Below are 20,524 nucleotides of genomic sequence, written 5' to 3'. Positions count from 1 at the left end.
AAAGGAGAGAAGGTAGACCCTCCCCCAAAGTACATACTGTATGATTTCCTTTATATAAAACTCTAGAAAATGCAAGCCAGTCTTTAGTGATAGAAAGCAGATCAGTGGTTGCGTGGGGGTCAGTAGAGTTACAGAGGGACACAAGGAAACTTAGGGGTGTGATGGATCTGCTCACTATCACAGTTGTCATGATGGTTTCCTGGGTGCATACATACGTCAAAATGTATTTGTGCCATTTAAATATGAGCAGTTTGTTGTATGTCAATTATACCTTAAGCTGTTTAAAAAGGGATTGAGAAAAATTAACTTTGTCCAGTGATATATGTACATGGAACTAGACATATATTCTGTTCCCCAAGTTTAATTTTATTTTTATTGAGGTATATTTTACACACAATAAAATTCACCATTTTAAGTTTAGCACTTTCAGTTTTGGCAATCATATTGTTATGCAACCGCCACTGCAATCAAGATTTACCCCAAGAAGTTCCCTTGTGCCCTGGGCTTTTCTGAAACTAATAAAATTCCCTAATAATGTTCCTCAGTTTAACTTTGCAAATGCATGTCTATCAGATTTAAAATCCTTACAATTATTGGGCTTGCATAATTTATGAAAATTGTCAAGTTAAATTGGCATTTCAAAAGAAACTCAAAGGTGTTACATTTGATGAAATGCAGTGGTATGTGGATCAGCCAGACCATTTCCTAAGATAGTTTTATAGTCCAGCTTTTCTCCACTCATAACTTTTATGTATGTGCAAATCTTCTTGAGGTGCTGTGCAAAATAGTAATTTAATACCATAATTATTGAGCTGAACAAAAACCCATTGGAGGATAGTATTGCAGAATATAATCAGATTTTAGTAATGCTATGTATTTGGTTAAGTCAAGTTTGTTTTATTTTTGAAGTATGTGGAGGGATCTTTTGAGAAATACCTGGAACGGTTGGGAGATCCCAAGGTAAGATCAAATATGGGGGTTTAATCTTTTCAGAGTATTATGGAATAGTAAACCTAAATATTCATCTGTGTCGCTTTAGTTAGATGCAACCTATTTTCTTAAGTAGCCAGCTGTGTTGAATCAAATAGTTCTTGCAAAAGTTAAGAGGCTGGCAATTGACCTATTGTTGTGTGTTGAATGTTGAGAATTGTGTGTCAACAATTTTATCATCCATAGACTGTTTGCAAACAGGACAAGCCTAAGCCTTTTCACTTTAATGGGGGAGGAGGGATAGTAATGTTACTAGGAGGTCATTATTTTTTTATTCAAAAGTTCACCTGAATTGTAGTTATCCTTTTATGTAGAAGTAAGCTCTATAAACGCATATTTAATTAAAAATAATTTATATGATTAATTCCATAGTTCTGGACTTAGCATTTACTAAGTACCCTGCTAACTTCATATTCTTAACATTAATTCCATTTTTATTGTGCCTTTTAAATCATATTACCTGTCCTTGTTACTTAATAGGTAACTGAGAAGGTCTTTAGGACTATTTTTTTTTCAGAATGTTAATGAGTAACACAATATCCCAAACCTCAAAGCAAGTTAATAGTGTGTTCTACAAATTCTTCATCTAAAACAGTGCTAAGCATCTAAAATAACAATGTTGAACTTGCAGAAACTTTTATATCCTAGCTACAGAATGTTTTTAAAAAGTTTATGTACTACTTATGTTTAGGAAAGTGCTGGCCAGCTGGAAATAAGAGCTCTTTCTCTAATTTATAAGTAAGTTAAATCTATTTTTAAAGACTGAGTGTGTATGTGTGATTGTGTGTAAAGTTTCCTTTCAAGTCTCTTTAGAATTTGGGAAATTTGGATTTAATGTAATGATATGTAGAATGAAGAGCTCTAAGCATAGTTAATTGGTGTTAATTTTTAGGTGGAGAGCCTCTAGCATTTGTGTCCATTTGAATGAAATAAAGGACTTAAGAACTGCTAGTGTTCCTGTAGGAAATCAGAATATGTTTCTTAGAATTCTTGTATATTTAACTTTGTGCTTCTTGCATGTGTCTTCACTGGGGCAATACAACTTCTAAGAGGGTAGAAATTGGTTCTTCAAGACAAAAAGATAATTAGATACTACAGTGCTTTGTGGTCCTTCAAAGGGTTATGGTACCTAAACAGATAAACAGTATATCTGTGGTATTAAAATTTCAGAGGGAAATTATGAAAAGTAAAAAGGCTCTCTAAGGAGATGATAATGGAACATTTTGAGAAACACTGCTCTATCACTTTGGTCTTTAAGACAGCAAAAGTGGCATTTCTGGAAGCTGTGCAGTTTTGAAAAATAGTTATATAATGTAGGTTAGAGGCTAGTGGGAATCTTGTTCATCTGAGGAAGTTGATTTCTATATGTAAGACTCGTCACAATTTTTAGGATGGTGAGATGGCATATATGGTAGAGTCCAAACCCTCTCATTGTGGTACTCCTTCAAGTTAGTGTTTTGCAGCCTGCTCATTTCTCACTAAATCCATCAAGAAGTCGTATAGAAGAGGCATTGGACAGGTAGCTAATCAGTTGTTGCTTTTAAGTCAAGGGCCAGCTTTTAAATTGGCCTTCTTTCTATTTATGGCCCTCGAGCTAATAATTTTTAAAAAGTTTTTAAATGGTTAAATCATAAGTAGAATAATGTTTCATGGCATGTGAAAATTTTATGAAATTCAAATTTCAGTGTCCATAAGTAAAGTTTTATTAGAACAGTCACGTGTATTTGTTTATCATGGTCTGCGGCTGCTTTCTTGCTACAAAGTCAAAGTTGAATAAACCATATGGCCTGCAAAAGCTGAAACACTTATTATCTGGTCTTTTACCAAGTAAAATTTGCCAGCCCACGCTTTAAATAAGTGGGGAGCCAACGTACAGTTGGTAGTCTATCTTTACTCCTCCTTTCCCCAAATTAAGGTACAGTTTAAAAATCCATAGAACTTTAGGGGCAGTTAGCTGTCTACTTTGAATTAACATTATTTAGCCTCTTAAACATTTGGATTATTTTGTATGAATAAGGTGACAGTTTAAAAGCCCAGATACTTATAACTATCTCTTGCATATACTAAATTATCTCTTTTCAACCACCTGTGTTTTCTACCCATGTAGTCGGGATTTCATTCTTTATCGCTATCCCGGAAAGCCTCCAACTTATGTCACAGATAATGGCTATGAAGACAAGGTAAGATGAGTGAATGTTTACTAAAATAAAATAAATTGATGCTACTGGCTTACCCAGATAGTAAGAAATCATCCTTTGTTACCAAATTAATGGGGGAAAAAAGCATGGTCTAAATGCTAAGCTTCTCTGTCACTAGCCTTTTCCTCTCCATTCAGTTATCTTCAGTGTTGTTAGCCACCCTTCTGAACAGATCTGATCTTAGCACTCCTGTAATAGGTAAAAAACAAAACAAAACAAAACCAAAACCATAATTGGCTCCTTGTTGACTAGAAGATAAGGTTCAAACTTGGAAGTTAGGCATTTAGTCCCTTAAAGGGTCCCAAACCTCCTTTTCATCTCCATTGTCCTGCAACTTTAGTATACCATGATTCCAAATAGTCCGATTTTTATACTTTTTTCTTTTCCTTTGTATCTCAAATGTTAATTCCTTTGAAACTTTCCCAACTCCCCTGGAGTTATTTCCTCTCTTTGTGTTCCTCTAGCATCACCCAAGTAATTACAGTATTTATCACATTGTATTTGTTTTCACGTCTATTTCTCTTATTCTGAAAGTTTCTTGAGGACAGGACAGTGTGCTATTACTGCCTAGTAAGGTACTTGGAAAATAGTAGGAGGTTGTTTTGTTGGTTGAGAACTCTTGGCAGTTAAACAGATTGTTCTTCAGCATAAAATTTTTCTTCCAAAGAGTTTTCAGAAAAGCCTTTTATCATGATTATTTGATTAGTGAGTATAGACTATACAGTAATTGCGTTTTGCAAGTCTTGTTTCACATGGTGGACCATAATTCAGGCAACATTTTGATGATCATAAGACAAGACTAGGCACTGGGAGAACTGTTAGGATTAAAGTAATCTAGACAACAAAAGACCTGAACCAGGAAAGTGGCATTAGGAATAGAGTAGAATGCAAGAGAAAACTTAGAAAATAAGTATAAATTGGGGAACCTTGTTTTATCAGTGGTACTGCCATCTAATTTGTTTGGCAACATTAAGCCCCTGTAATATCAGGTACTTCACTGGGCTTTGGGGACACCAAAATGAATACAACATACTTGTTCTCCAAGGGCCTAACAGACTATGAAGACAGACAGTGCAAATAGTTAATTTTACAGTGAAGTGGTAAGTTTTATAATAGAAGTATGTACAAAGAACATAGAAGAAAAAGTCCTCTCTGCTTGAGAGAGTTTAGAAAGTTTCCTGGTGGTAGTGGTATTTAAGTGGAATATCAAACAATGAGTCCAACAAGTATGAAGGGCAATCTATTCAGAGGAGTTGTGCAAAGACATGGAAGCAGCAGACGCTTTCGGACTCAAGTAGTTGGTTAGGGGAGAGGCCAATGCTGTAAAGATAGGCTAGAGTTACATAATGAGTGGGCCATGCCAAGAATTTGGCTTTTCGGAATAGTTGTAGCTTTTTTTCCAATATTTTATTATAAAGATTTTCAAAAATACAGAAAAGCTAAAAATTTTATGGTGAACATTCTAATTCCCACCACTTTTAGTATCCTTATTTTATCACCTATCCATTCATCAATCCATCTTAATTTCTGGTGTATTTTATTTTTAAAGATTTATTATTTTTTTAAAAGATTTTATTTATTTGACAGAGAGACAGCCAGAGAGGGAACACAAGCAGGGGGAGTGGGAAAGGGAGAAGCAGGCTTCCCGCAGAGCAGGGAGCCCGATGCAGGGCTTGACCCCAGGACCCTGAGATCATGATCTGAGCCAAAGGCAGACGCTTAATGACTGAGCCACCCAGGTGCCCCTCTGGTGTATTTTAAAGTAAATTTCAGACATTCAGTACAATTGCTCTAAACACTCATTCATAGTTTTTAAGCAAGGATGTGACATAATCAGAATTCTTTGAGGAAGGAAGAGTGGTAGCTTTTGTATTTTAGCAATTATATACAGCATTGCCGGAGAAGAGATTTAGACATATAGACCTTTACCAGGACTCTAAACCTGCTATTCAGTTTTTTTCCCTGACATTTTATTCTGTGAAAATTTTCATATAGAGAAAAATTAAAAGACTTGTATAGTGAACATTCATAATCCCTATCACCTAGTTCCTAATTACACATCTCCATTTTTAAATGAGTCCTGTATATTTTACAGAGATATTGAGCTAATGAAGGGGAAAACCTCACCCATTGGGAACCATAAGAATACAAAATGTATAAGACCTTTTGAGTGTGTGCAACCACGAGAATATCATGTATAACTCTAATCTGTACATGCATACAAATCTAATACTTACCAGCAGTTGGGCATTTGCATGCACAGGATAATGTGTACATGTATCATTTGCAAATGTATAAAGTATGTTCGTTCATCTTGAAATTTAAATATGAAAGAGCCAGTTGGCAACAGGGTACTTGTGTGACACCTTGCTTTGTCAAAAACTTAGTTGCTGTTCTCAGTTCAGGCTCAGTTCAAAAATGACTTTATTAAAAGCAGTAAACATTTATTGACTTAACTTTGCATTTTACATAGTCATTCAGTATCAAAGTGAATGCCATTGGAAGGTAGCCATCCATCTTTACTTAGCCTCTTTACCTAGAAAGAATAGATGTACTTCTATTAAAAATAAAACTTAAATCTGAGAAAGGTAGAATAAAAAGCCCTCATTCATGCTTTTCAATCTCCTGTGCTTCAAAATAACAACTATTAAGTTTGAGTGGGTATCCTATATCATTCTCTTTGCATTTATTTTTTTTAATGTAGATGGGCTCATACTAAATATATTGTTACTTGTTCTTTTCACCTATCCTCATCAGTAATACAGATCTACCTCATTTTTTCGCTAGTTTAATGCCCTGACATCCCACTTAACCTACCCACAAGTGTGTATCAGAGCACTATTATTTTATGTTGGGATACCCCAAGGAACATAAAAGCCATCCTGTCTAGTTTACCTCTTACAATCAAAATGGAACTTGCCACATGAATAAATTACACCATTATCTCTGGGTTTTTTTTCCTGCTTATTTATTCAGTTCTGGTTAGCTGGATTCCTTTACTCCTTAACAACTACCTCCAGTTATTTACCTTTCTTAGTTGGAGTTTCAAGTTTTTCCAGTCCAAGGTACAAAGGGCTTCTCTGCTCAAAATCTGTTCACTGTTCTTTTGGATTAATAAACTCTCAAAGGCAAATACCCCTTGGGGCGTGTGATACTTCATAACTTAAATTTCACTATGAGTTAACTTTAGCTTGATGCTTGCCTTCAGTACTCTGAAATGAATTATATTGATGGAGTTGGAATTGTGATTTCAAAAAAAGGCTAGGGAAGAATAACAGACTTGATATAGAGAACTTTATTATTGGAAGGAGTAAGCCCAGAATAGGTAGGAAGGCAGCAAACAGGGTGCTTATGGTTTTCTGCCAAAGAAGCTTGGTGGCAACATCCTCCCATAGAACACAGAGAATCATCTTTGGTACCTTAGGTTCCTGGTACCAGAGGTGGCTTCAAAATAAAATAGACTTAATCACTAGGTATTAATCCTTTACACAAGACAGGTTTTTGAACAAAAATTTTAAAAGGCTTTGGTGCTATTATTCAAACACATTTCATTATATAGAGCCCATAAGCATTTTTATGAAAATACTTTGGTTAGTAAGCATGGCTTTGGATTGTTGTTTGGGAAAACTAGAGATTAAAGATCAAAGAAATTAACTCATTTTGTAGCCATCTCAGTGCCTTAATTCATTAAGGAAGTCTCTTTAGCAGTATTGCTCCTATATGGTGTATTCATATAGTGCTACTTAGTACAAGGGATAACATTTTGAATAAATTAAGTCTCTCCCCCTATAGTCTTGAGTTTAGAGTATTTGGGTATTTGACCTAATTTCTCCAGTCATTTTTTGAAGTTAAGCTGGGTCTTTTGACTTCTGTTAGGATTTCTATTAGATTTACTCAGTCAGTTTATAAAAGTTCCCATCTTTTTGCAAATTTGTAGATCAGTACTTGTGTGGTATATTAATGGGAATGTGCTGTAGGCTCACAGTGTAGCCTTATTAGTGATTTTAATCTTGGCATTTAAAAGTCACTTTCAAGAAAATCCCTTTGACTTCTAGCTTACCATTTATCTGTATTTAAATTTAAAAAATCACTTTGCCTCAGCTTTATTGAGACATCATGTTAAGTGAAATGAGTCAAAGTACTGTATGATATCACTTAATCTGTGGAATCTAAAAAAGTCATGTTTTTAAAAACATTAGTTATCAGTTTCTAGTTAGCGATTTAATTTCAAGTATTTCATAGTTGTAAGATATGTAACATTTACTTAAATTTGTGTGTTTTTCTTTTCTTCAGATTCTACTCTGCTATTCAAGTAATGGCCATTATGATTCAGTATACTCGAAACAATTTCAGTCAAGTGCAGCTGTTTGTCAGGGTATGTGAAGGCTGTATAAATGCTTAGGTGTATTTCAGATGATTTTTTTTGCCCATTTTTAAATTGAAGGACCCGCCACAAATAGCTCTTTTAAGACTTTGTTCATACCTATTGAAATTGTATACTGGTTTATGGCTATTTACACATTGTTATAAAGAGATCTTAATTTGATAATTGGAGTTTTGGCTCTTTTTTCCTTTAGCTGTATTGTATGAAATTCTCTATAAAGATGTGTTTGTTGTGGATGAAGAAGAGTTGAAGACTGCAGTTGAATTGTTTCGAAGTGGTTCCAAAAAGAACAGAAACAATGCTCTGACTGGCAGTGAAGATGTCCATATTGACTACAAGAGTTCAGCTCAGGATAGGTAATACAGGGAAAGGGGATGTCAACTACATGATCATGTTTCATGTTTCTGTGCATCATCATTTGAAAGTGGAAGGGGCTTGACAAACTTATAACTTACACTACACACACATATGTATATGGATATACATTTTTTAATGGGGGAAGAGAAATTTTACCAAGAAGATATGTTGTATTTTAAGATGTTCAGGCTTTGGAGGTTTGATCCAAGTCAGAATCAGTGTTTTTATTGCTGGAGGTGACTTTAGAACTACCTAACCCCATGATTCTCAAACTTCAGTTGTATACAAAGGTATACTTTACAGTGCTTGTTAAAAAGGCAGATTCTTGGGGCTACTTTCATAAAATCTGAGGTCACAGTGGGGCTAGGAATCTGCTTTTTTTAAACAAGGACACCCCAAGTGTTCTGATGTAGGTAGGCTGTGGACCTGGACCATACTTGGAGAAAAAACTAATTTTAAACCAGCACCATCATTTTGTTAGTTGGTAACTGAGGTTACACAGTGGTTGCTTGACACATACATCCAGCTAGTAGAAAAGAATCTCTCAGCCTAAGGGAAGTTTTAGGAGCTTTTGAGTGTCTACCTTTGGTACTCATTAGGAGAAGGTAGTTTGTGGCCTCTGAGGAAACTGTTATTAACAGATTTGGTCAAAAATTTTGTGTTAGAGATAATAAAGTAGGCATTGTCTTGTATTTCTTCTTGATACCTACTTCTGTCTAGGAAATTCAGATAGGCTTGGTGCCAGTCAGGTGTCACCTTGTCTTTTTGTCTTGCTTGCAATTTTATTTCTTGCGTATTTGTGGCTTGCAATTTTTTTTTTTTTTTGGTAGAGGAGTGGTTTTTAATTTTAATTTTAAGATTTTATTTATTTATTTGACAGAGAGAGACACAGCGAGAGAGGGAACACAAGCAGGGGGAGCGGGAGAGGGAGAAGCAGGCTTCCCGCTGAGCAGGGAGCCCGACGTGGGGCTCGATCCCAAGACCCTGGGACCATGACCTGAGCCGAAGGCAGACGCTTAACGACTGAGTCACCCAGGCGCCCCGAGGAGTGGTTTTTAAAACTTATTTGGGAATGCAGGGGTAGAAGTTGCTTCATTCTTCACTGGTGACTTGTCCTAAGGACATCAGGCTTTATGGAAACTATAGTAGTAAAAAGGCAAAATGTATTAGTTATTGCTGCGTGACCGTATTACCACAGATTTTGCAACTTAATATACACTTATCTCACAATTATATGAGTTGGGAATCTGGGCACAGTTTAGCTGGGTCTTCAGCTTAGGGTCTCAACAGGACTGCAATGAGGTTGTTGGCCAGGACTGAGTTCTTATTTCAAGTTTTGACTGAGGAAGGATCCACTTTTCCACTTATGTAGTTCTTGGCAGCATTTAGTTTTTTGTAGCTGTAGGACTGGAAAAAAAAAAAAATTTTTTTTTTTTGGTGGCTGTTAGCCAGAGGTAACCCTCAGCTCCTTTCCACATGGGCTTGGTGAAATATGATTGCTTGCTTCCTTATAGTCAGCAAGAGAGAGGTCAGCAATACAGGCACTACATTCTTATGCATTATAATAACACATCCTATCTGTTGGTTAGAAGCAAACTTGAGATCGGGGAATCATACATGGATGTGCACACCAGGAGGCAAGGATCATAGGGCCATTTTAAGAGATGGAGGTATGAAATTTAGGAGATAATCTGCTAAGTATATTGTAGCACATACTTAGAAAAAGGAAGCATAAATGTAAATGTTGGGGTAAAAAAGTATTTGCCTCATTTTTAGACCTGAGCTACTTTACCACTAGGTGGTGGTATAGTCATTAGACTTAAAATTTAGCTACTGCATTTATATAAAGCTCTTTGTTCTAAATCTTTTCAATTAGGACTGAAGAGTTGGGTGCCTGCTGCAATATTGAAAATATCCCAGAGGGGTACAATCAAGGAACAGAAGAAGCAAAGGTTTGAAATTTTCTAGGGCAAAGAATTTTCATAATCTTGGCTTGCAGCATCATAACAAACAAGTTAAGGTCAGGTGGTCCATTCTAGTTATATGGTGTGGAGGAGGAGTTCAGGTTTGCCTTTGTGGAAGTTTTAATCTGAAAATGTAAAATGGGTGCTTAATGTTCTCTGAATTTTTATTCTTGATGGAATTGTTTGGATTGTTTCCAAGCAAACTCTGAATACTTGAGAATTTTCAGAAACTGCTGTTTTTCAAGTTAAAGTAATGTTACAAATCTAGTAGATACTTAGTTTGTAATCAGTGTTCTGATGCTAAGGTTTATTTTTGTCATTAAAGAATATAATGCTTGTCCTATTCAAAGAAAATAGGTAATAATCCTGTTTAGAGAAAGGGGAGAGATTTTTACCATCTTTATAGGACTAAAATCAAGCAGACCTTTAGTTTGAGGCTCACTAAATAGGGCTGAAGATACTATTATAATAATGTATGTATGCCCCAAGTGTTGGTAATTTGGGAACAGTAACAGTATTAGATATGATGAAATTCTAGGAAAGCAGAAGAACAAGGTAATTTCTTTGGAAGTTGTAACAGATTTTGACCAAAATGAAATAAAATTTTCAAATTTTTTTCAGGTGATTTTAGGGTACAGAAACAGTTGCACCTCTGGTGCTGTTTATCAAGATGAGATTTATTGAATAGCCTGACTGAATCTTTAATCTGTGTGGATTGATTTATATGAGATGTATCCTGAGTTGTAGACAGTATTTCCCTTCTGCCATCTAAAACCTTTTAGATTATTTGCATATTGCTTCTTTAATGTCCTGATTTTTAAAATACACAATAAAACTTACGGCATTTATTTATTTTTTTAATAAAAAAGGGAGGCATATGTACATACTTTAAAAAAAGAACTTTAATTCTTTTTTTCATAGAAAGGACACTAAAGCTAAGGATGGTGAATTTGTAGCATGATTATTTTTGTTTTAGTCTCCAGAAAGTCCATCAAAGATGCTCTTCCCCTATAAGGTGCTCAAAGCCCTGGATCCAGAAATCTATCGTAATGTAGAATTTGATGTTTGGTTGGACAGCAGAAAAGGTAATGAAATATCAGTGGTGTACTGTTGAATCCTGACAGATCCAGGGAAAAAATTTTGCAAATTATTTCTGATGAGATGTTCTTAATGTACTGTTGTAAAAAAAAAAAAAAAAATAGCCTGGTACTTTTTAGCTTACTCGATACATGATTTTATTTTATTTTTTAAGAGATTTTATTTATTTATTTGAGAGAGTGAGAACACACCAGCGGGGGCGTGGGGGGCAGAGGGAGAGGGAGAAGCAGGCTCCCCGCTGATCAGGGAAGGGAGCCCTACTCAAGTAGGGCTGGATCCCAGGACTCTGGGATCATGACCTGAGCCAAAGGCAGATGCTTAACTGACTGAGCCTAGGCGCCCGGTATATTCTCATGATTTTAAATCCAGAAGAGGAAACAAATAGGTTTAGAAGTGGGAAGGGATCTTTTAGAATCTGATGTTTATCCAAGACTTTCAGTTTTGCAAAGATTGTGTGGAAATCACTTTTAGATAACTTTTAAGAGTACGTGAAACTTGTTGGGGTGCCTGGGTGGCTCAATCATTAAGCGTCTGCCTTTGGCTCAGGTCATGATCCCAGGGTCCTGGGATTGAGCCCCGCATCAGGCTCCCTGCTCAGTGGGAAGCCTGCTTCTCCCTCTCCCTCTGCCCCTGCTTGTGTTCCCTCGCTGATGTCTCTCTCTGTCAAATAAATAAAATCTTAAAAAAAAAAGAGTACCTGAAACTTGTAACTGCAAATAAGTTTATCTTAAATTTAAAATGTTAAGACTACCCTCACTGGTAAATGAATAGGTCAGGTGTCTGCAAACTATGGCCTACAGACCAAATCCAGCCTGCCGGCTGTTTCTGTATGGCCCTGTGAGCTAAAAATGGTTTTTATATTTTTAAATGGCAGAAAAAAATATAAAAGAACAGTATATTGTGACACATGAAAATTATATGAAATTCAAATTTACTGTCCATTAATAGTTTTATGGCAGAGCTGAGTAGTTGTGACAGGGTCCTTATGACCCACAAAGATTAAAATATTTACTGTCTGGCTCCTTAAGAAGCAAGTTTGCCAACTTTTGAAATAGGTAATTGTTTATCTCCTTCCAAGAGAAGTTGATCAAATTAGCCCTTAAAGCTCTGCTTTCAAGGTAGCCTTTAGTGTTTCATATTCAACTTCTTGAACCTTGGTCAACTTAGGTATAGTTAACAATCTAACAATCTAGAATGAGGTTAAGACCCTGTGGAACACAATAAGTTGTTAAAAATAACAGGTTACTTTGAAGAAGCTATGTAGTGTTTTTTTTTTCTTTTCTTTTTTCTTTTTCTTTTTTTTTTTTAATCGAGGTGTGTTACTTCAAATTGTACCTTACTGGTGTTTGACCAACTAAGATTACAACCTCCCAATTTCCACCTATCTATGTTCTTTAGCACAAAACTATTTTGGTATCTCCTTAATTGACTATAGAAATGAATATCAAGAGTAAGAGAATGACCCTTTAGGAACCCCCCCCCCGATTTTACCTTATAGTAGTAGCATTGTCAAAAACACTGGTAAAAGTAAATTAGAAAATTAAATGATGTAAAATGGGAAAGGAACCAGTTCGGATGAGCTTGAATCTTCATTTTCTTTTAATAGAACTTCAAAAATCTGATTACATGGAGTATGCTGGGAGACATTACTATTTGGGAGACAAGTGTCAGGTTAGTTCATCTTTTAAAAACTCAGTCATTTGTTTCTCCAAGGTTGTGGTTTTAGTCATTAATATAAGTTCAACAAGGCTCATTTACAAAATGCTAAAAAAATTTTAATGTTCGTTAAATTTTAATTACAAACTTATGTAAGAAGATGTAAGGATCTTTCAAAAAAAATGTAAGGATCTTCCAGCATGTGCCACCTCTATTAAATCAGACTGGATGGCAGTGTTGATTATCAACCGCTTTAATAAGTAGATACTGAAATCTGTTTGGGGAGAAGTTGTACTTTTGTTTGGTAGAAGATATATCTGTCAGTAGATTGGAGATTGGATGTATTTTTAGTGTCTCCTATCCTCTTTCAGGTTCGCTTGGAATCAGGTGGAAGATACTATAATGCTCATATTCAGGAAGTTGGAAATGAGAACAATTCAGTAACAGTCTTCATTGAAGAATTGGCAGAAAAGTAAGAATACGATGGTTTGTTAAATTACTAAAATCTTTGGCTCTTGATGCCTTTTTGTAATATTAAATTGAGAATTACCAGATAATAGTAAGAAATCCAGTTACATCTGGTACCAGCTTAAGATGACTTAACCTCAGATTGTTAAAAGCACATGCTGAAGTATGAAATCTCAATACACCTGTATATGAATAGTTTCCAAATCCCTAGGCCCTAGCCAGTTTACTAGAAATATTAAATACAATAGAATTCTGGTATAAAACTGTTCATACTAATTGGAAAGCTAGTTTGCTGACTGAGCCTCTGCCTATACTAAGATAAGCTAGTCTAGTCATTCTCAAACTTTAACATGCCCCAGAATTACCTAGAGAGCTTGTTAAAACAGATCGATGAGTTCCATCCCCAGAGTTTCTGATTTCAGTATGTCTGTGGTAGGGCCCAAGAATTTGAACGTCTGACAAGGTTCCAGGTGATACTGATGCTGTTGGTCCACTTGAAGAACCCTTAAACTTGCTTATGCTGCCCTTATAATAATAACCAAAAAAATCTCAGTAGCTTAAAACAATAAAGTTCATTTCTTGCTCATTTAGCATTTTATAGTGCATCAGCGAAGGGGAGACCCAGGCCAACAAAGGCTTTATCTAGACAGTCTTCCATGATCACAGGGAAGAAATAAACATGATCAACCATGTGCTGGTTCTTAAAGCATCTGCCCACGTTTTATTGGCCAAAGTGGATTACATAGCTGAACCAGAAGTCAGTTGGGTGGGAAAATAGAATCCTCTTCCAAGGAAAGGCAACAAATATTTGTAGACTACTCTATCACAGTATTTCCTCTGGAATGTGATATGTGCTACAAATAGCTGTAAAACTGTACAAACTACTCTTAGGTTTTCTAACCTAAAAAGAAAACCTCAATAGGGTAGCTAGTGTCAACAAGTTTAAGTAGAATACACTTGAAAATGAAGCGGGATGGGTGAGGGTATATATATCCAGTGAGAATTAAGTCTGTTGCAGTGGCTTATGGTGGTGTCTTTAACTTCAAGGCATGTGGTTCCGCTGGCTAACTTAAAACCAGTTACCCAAGTCACACCTGTTCCTGCCTGGAATGCTATGCCCAGTCGGAAAGGAAGAGGTTACCAGAAAACTTCCGGGGGCTATGTCCCAGAAATGGGTTTGTATGCTGAAGGTTTTTATTATAGCCCCCTTCTTGTACTTATATCTTTAAAAAGAAAAAAAAAGACAACATAGATAAGTCTTGTTCTCTGGTAGAGTTTTTCAACTTAGGCGTTACTGACATTTTGGGATGGATAGTAACTTTGTTGTGGGCAGCTGTCCTGTGCATTCTGTGCATTGTAGGTTGATTAGCATCCCTGGCCTCTATTCACTATGCCAGTAGCATCCTTCCCCACAGTTGCAACAACCAGAAATGTCTCCAGACATTGCCAAATGTGCCTCAAGGTGGGGAGGGGCAAAATTGCCTGTGGTTGAGAACCACTGTTCTACAGGACTTAGTATAAGCTTAAGCTGGAGTGGATTTTAGACTCTAAAACTTTAAGGGAATAGATTTCTCAAGGAACTAGGAAAACACCTCATAGAAGCAGCCAGTGACATTAATAGGCATAATTTCTTGGAAAATAGGTAATGTAGGTGACTGGCCGACTATGTTTTGATGATCAGAGCCACCTGTATTAAAGATAGTTCTGAGATGTCCATTGATACGGAAATTACCTGCTGGTTTTGCCCTTCCAAATGGAAGATCTAGTACATCCTTAAAGAATACAGACGTTCTCTCCCTGTATTTATTTAGTTTGTTCCCTTAAAAAAAAAAGTTCTACACATTTGGGGAGGGGAGGACTGGATCTTTTGCTTTGGTTATGAAGCTTATTTGGCTGCTTCTTTGTTTGCCTGGAAGCTATGTCAGAGATGGACATGAAACAACGGAAGAAGATGTTCAAAAAAGTTAGAGGAAAAGAGGTTTATATGACTATGGCTTACAGCAGGGGAGATGCCCTCCTCCCGCCCAGGCTTCAGCACAGTATGCATTATGGGCATGACCCTCCAATGCACTACCCACCGACAGCTGGCAGTATTATGTCTAATGAACATTTTCATCCTCAACATGCATCTCAGAGACAAGGTCGGGGATATGGGATGCCCAGGTAAGGCTTAACTGACTTTCAAGATAATGTACATCTCTGTTTACGTATTGTTTTTTTTTTTCCTTAAGATTTTATTTATTTATTTGAGAGGGAGAGACAGAGATAGAGCATGAGCAGGGAGGAGAGGGAGAAGCAGGCTCCCCGCTGAGCAGGGAGCCCGATGCAGGGCTCCATCCCAGGACCCTGGGATCATGACCCGAGCCAAAGGCAGAAGCTCAACCGACTGAGCCACCCAGGTGCCCCTCTATTTATGTATTGTCAATAATTCCTGGACAGAATTACAGTAGAATTTAGAAATGTCTTAGCAGTTTAGCTCCCTTTTGTAATGTCTGCATAGAGGATGTAACTGATGTATACTTAAATTTTTGTCAAATGAATTTATTGGGAGATTTGTATTCTCACTGTCTACAAGGAAATACGGAATGGTTGAAGACATGCTAGGGCTATCAAGTTGAGTGCCATGTATTTGGCTCTGTATCCATTAATAATGGATAGGCCTAATGCCAGTAGTGAGGAGAACACAGCTCTTTCTATTAGGACAATTTTATTTTTTTTAAAGATTTTATTTATTTATTTGTTTGACAGAGACAGCGAGAGAGGGAACACAGGGGGAGTGGGAGAGGGAGAAGCAGGCTTCCCGCAGAGCAGGGAGCCCGATGTGGGGCTCGATCCGAGGACCCTGGGATCATGACCTGAGCCGAAGGCGGATGCTTAACAACTGAGCCACCCAGGCGCCCCATTAGGACAATTTTAGAAAGATGTGTTAATTCTGTTTAAATGTAAAGATTGACGACTCAAGCACTAGTGAATAAAGAGTTTTGTTTTCCTTTCTCTTCATTCTTAGGGATTCATCTCGCTTTATAAACAGGCATAACATGGAGGGCCCTAAAGTTGGTTTTTACCCTGGTCCAGGTAAAAGATGTTGCCAGAGCTATGATAACTTCTCCTATAGATCTCGGTAAGTGAATTTTAAATGTTGAAAATGAGAAAATGGGTACGTTTGGCTTCATTGCTGAGCAACAAATACATGGATTAAATTTTTTAGAAGTGTCAACACTGAGATGTTTGAACTGTTATTTAGAAATTAGAAACGTTACCACCAAATTTTATCATTTTTTCCCCTTTTCTCTGAACTACTTAATACTTAAGTTCCTTTAGACGTAGTCACCGCCAGATGCATTGTATGAATAAGGAGTGCCAGTATAGCTTTGCCCCAGAGAGTGGACAGATGCCCAGGGGCTTGGAAGAAACCATTACCTTTTATGAAGTTGAAGAAGGGGATGAGACTGCTTATCCAACTTTACCTGTAAGTAGGTCAAAGATTTATTCAAAAAAGCTGTTTACTTTCTCTCTTTTTTTTTCTTTAAAGTAAAGGCACTGTGGATAGATTTTAGGTTTTGACAAACCACCAAATAAAGCACTTCTGGAAAACATGAATTTTTATCTTAGAGCTTTTAAAATATGGGAGAGGAGAACTTTTTAAAGCTATTAGAGAAAAGGGGTAGAGGTGGACCAATAATTTTGCCTTACATAGTATGGGCTAATATTTTGTTTTCTTGATCATTTTCTCATGTTTTTTGATTCTAAAGTACATTAAGATATATTTATAGCTTTATTTCCTGAACTGCATGTCTGTGTGTGTGTCTTTGGTACAGAATCGTGGAGGGCCCTCTACAATGGTTCCTGCTGCTTCGAGATACTGTGTTGCAAGGCGAGGACGTAGCTCGGGCAAACAGACTTTGAATTCAGAGGAGGGCAGTGGCCAGAGTGACAGTGGTGAGTCAGTTACAGTTAAATGTTTCTTTAAAAGATGATTCTTGTGGCATTAACACATCAGGGCTGTGAAGTAGATTTAAAGTTTTGGTTTCAGGGGATCTCACACTGTTCTGGTAGCTCATTTTGAACGAGTTATCAGTTCTTGTCTCAGAGCTTGCTAGGTGTTTGAAGATGTTTTGGTCTTTCTCAGAAGGACAGACTTCTATTTCTGTAGGCCACCACATTGTCACAATTTACTTTCAGCTCTCTCACTAGGTCTTCTAGTGAATTTTGATTTGGTGAGATTTTGGTATGGAAAATACCCATTCCTTATTAGGAAGGCACTATTTATGTTATGGTGAGGACTGTTTGTTTGTAAAACTACTTTGGGCTTTTCTGTGACTAGCTGCTATTTTATGAGACTGCTATTATGAAAATAATTTCGTTGCCCAAAGAAGTCTGCTTGACTTACAACGTTACTGTTCATTGTATCCTATTGGTCATCCACTGTACTAAAGAACTATATTTATAATTTAATATAATACTTAACTGTATCCCTCTAAGGAATATGGTATCCTTGTTTATAAGGAAATTGAGGTACAAAGGGTAAATGACATGGCCAAAGTCATACCCTTTGGTAAGTGGCAGAGATTTAACTCTTTTATAACAGTTTTATTTAGATATAATCCACATACGGTATAATTCACCTGTTTAAAAAGGGTTTAAAAGTCACCTGTTCAGTGATTTTAATATAGTCACAGAGTTGCATGACCATCACCACAATCAATTTTAGAACATTTTTATCACCCCAAAAAGAAATCCTGTACTCGTTAGCAGCTTCTCCCCATTCCACCCCCCCCGCCCCCAGCCTTAGGCAACCACAAGTTTGCTTTCTATCTTAATGGATTTTCCTATTCTGGATGTTTCATATAAGTGGAATCATGCAATATATGGTCCTTTGTGATTGACAGAGGTCAATTTTGAATTTGGTTTGTCTGACACTAAAGCCTGTATGTATGTCCTTAACAGTTGCTGTGGTGCCTCTCACCATGGGGTGTGCTTGTTTTTACCATTTTACTGTAAAATGATGTATGAGTGACAGACAATTCTACTGAAACAATTCTGGAGGAATTGGGTGGATTAAGGAGGTATGAGGCAGTCTCACTGACTTGATTTAACAGTCAAGTTCTTTATTTTCTTGTGATGTTTTTCTGTGTACATGTGTAGAAGAAAATAGGTATTTCTAGGAATTTAATGAGGACAAAACATCTAGCACAAGAATGACCTGTGAAGACTTTGTCCCCATGCATGTGCTCAAGGACGTGTACTCTCTGCTCTTTTACTCAGCATGACCCTTTCGTCTTTTCCCTTTAGCTTGGTGGGTACCTTCAGATGTACTGCTCACCTGTAGTGGCATATTCAAAGTAACCAAATCTTTGTTCTCAACTTAAATCCTGCTGTCTGGAGTGGTTGCATGTATGTGATTGATAAGTGACATGTTTAAGAATCAAATCCAGTTTTGACCTGTGGGGTTTATTTGGTGGAAAACTGCCCAGTTGATGATTAACTTTCTCTGCATTTCAATGGTATAGTATAGTCTTAACAGCAAAATACTTTAGATCACTGAGCCATCCTCTGAGAACAAACCAATTTTAAAAAATGTATTAGTTACTTAAGACAGGCTGAGAAACAGATGAGGCATGATATACCCCTTTAATGTCCACCTAAGCATAATATGGGTTATACTCTACAGACACCATTTATTATATATCATACTATGTTCTTTTCACCCCCTATGATCTGGGTACTGTTACCCTATTTTATCGTGCAGAAATTGAGGCACAAAAATTAAATAACCCACCTAAAGTGATATAAGTTAATCAGGATTCAAATGTAGACAGCCCTAACTCTAGAGCCAGTGAATTCAATCACCATATTCTACTGCTTAACTGGAAAAATTGGATACAACTGGGTTTTTACCTCTGCCTGAACTTTTAAGAACCAAGGGAATTTTCAGAGGAGAAATTTGTCCTGTTTACAGTCAATATCTGGCTTCAATATCTGTTGACTAGTATGAAAGTTCAAATCATTTGTTTCAAGGATGTATACATTTTAGTTCTGAATATATATCTATAAACCTTGAGAAAAAGCAAGTGCTGGCCATCTGGCTCTGCTGAGCTAAAAAGCCCTACATAAACACTTCTTCTGTCTTTTTTTTGTAGGGAGATATCATGAAGAATATATTTATCCTTCAGGTCAGTGAGATCTAGATATAATCTGACATTCATCATTGTTTATACAATTTTAAATTATAAAATAATGCTCATTTTTTACTTTACTTTGGCTATATTCTCTAGAACCAGACTATGAAACCTCAGGTGTTTATAGCACAACTGAATCTACAGCAAACTTGGTAGGTATTTAATAAAAATGGCAAGCACTTTATATCTCCTACTGTGTACTAGGGCACTGTTCTAAGAGAGATACATATAAATGTATTTAAATCAGAATAATCCTATGAGGTCGTTAGGGCTTCATTCCCATTTTGTAGATGAAATTAAGACCCTGAAATTAATCTATTTAATGATACTCCTAATGTGCTGATAAAAGAGGAAATTCAAACATTGGCATTGATGATTTTTTAGATGATTTTATTAATGATTTTTCCGTAAGAATGGGCCATAAGTCTCAGTTACTTCATATAACAAAAGTTTGTTTCTCGGTTATGCTTCGTATCCAGTGGAGGTCTACAGGAGGGCTCTGCTCAGGAACTCAGGCTGATAGAAGCTCCATTCATGGTTGCCAAGGAAGGAACCAAAAGGTAGTGAATGGTGCCCTGGCTCTTACAGCTTCCACCTGGAGATGACACCTGTCACTTTCTTTTTCATTAGCCAGAATATGTTCCATTGAAGTATTAACTTATGCGTGCCTGAAAGTCAAAATGTTGGAAATATTTTAACAGTGCTAAGGACCACAACATTCAACTCATACTCCCTCCCACAGGCAAAAGACGATTCCACCTCAAGGGACGCAATCCAAAAATCTTATTCAGTGTAATAAACTCAAAGCCCAAGGTTTCTGGGAAATGTGTAGTACTCTGTGCATTGGGTCCAGATGTGGCTCATCTTCATCTGGAGGCCTAAAACCCAAAGACACAAAGTTATTTAACCGCTACATAATTTATAACGGTGAAGCAGGGACTGAAAAATGGCAGTAAAAATTCCCATTCAGAAAGGGGGGAAAATGGGAGAAAATAGTTAATGGCCTTTAGCAATTCTGACATCATGGACAGACATTGTGAGGGCCCCCAACCTAGGCATGGGGATTGTCCCCTGGAGGGGCTCTCTGATTCATTGTTTCTGGGGCTCTTGGTTGCTCCAGGGCAGGGCCCTTTGTTCCTTGGCCATATTTGAAGTAAGCTTTGGGGAATAATCCTTCTTGGCAGCTGAGCAGCTTTCTCAGCCTGCTTCTTACTTGGAGAAAATTAGGAG

The 20,524-nt window shown here is 36.9% G+C and overlaps 1 protein-coding gene across 1 annotated transcript in view; it reads left to right on the top strand.

Moving 5' to 3' along the window:
- Nucleotides 1-20,524, top strand: part of ALG13 (ALG13 UDP-N-acetylglucosaminyltransferase subunit) — a 64,435-nt gene that overhangs the window by 22,557 nt on the left and 21,354 nt on the right. Inside the window, 16 exon segments of the mRNA XM_021686789.1 lie at nt 910-960; nt 1,682-1,728; nt 3,098-3,170; nt 7,482-7,563; nt 7,766-7,928; nt 9,806-9,881; nt 10,870-10,978; nt 12,598-12,662; nt 13,019-13,119; nt 14,163-14,290; nt 15,032-15,278; nt 16,123-16,236; nt 16,428-16,584; nt 16,934-17,054; nt 19,256-19,288; nt 19,391-19,446. Of these exon segments, the coding sequence (XP_021542464.1) occupies nt 910-960; nt 1,682-1,728; nt 3,098-3,170; nt 7,482-7,563; nt 7,766-7,928; nt 9,806-9,881; nt 10,870-10,978; nt 12,598-12,662; nt 13,019-13,119; nt 14,163-14,290; nt 15,032-15,278; nt 16,123-16,236; nt 16,428-16,584; nt 16,934-17,054; nt 19,256-19,288; nt 19,391-19,446 (1,623 nt within the window).

Source organism: Neomonachus schauinslandi, chromosome X (genome assembly GCF_002201575.2).
Source record: "Neomonachus schauinslandi chromosome X, ASM220157v2, whole genome shotgun sequence".
Lineage (NCBI taxonomy): Eukaryota > Metazoa > Chordata > Mammalia > Carnivora > Phocidae > Neomonachus > Neomonachus schauinslandi.
This window is presented reverse-complemented; position numbering and strand designations above follow the sequence as displayed.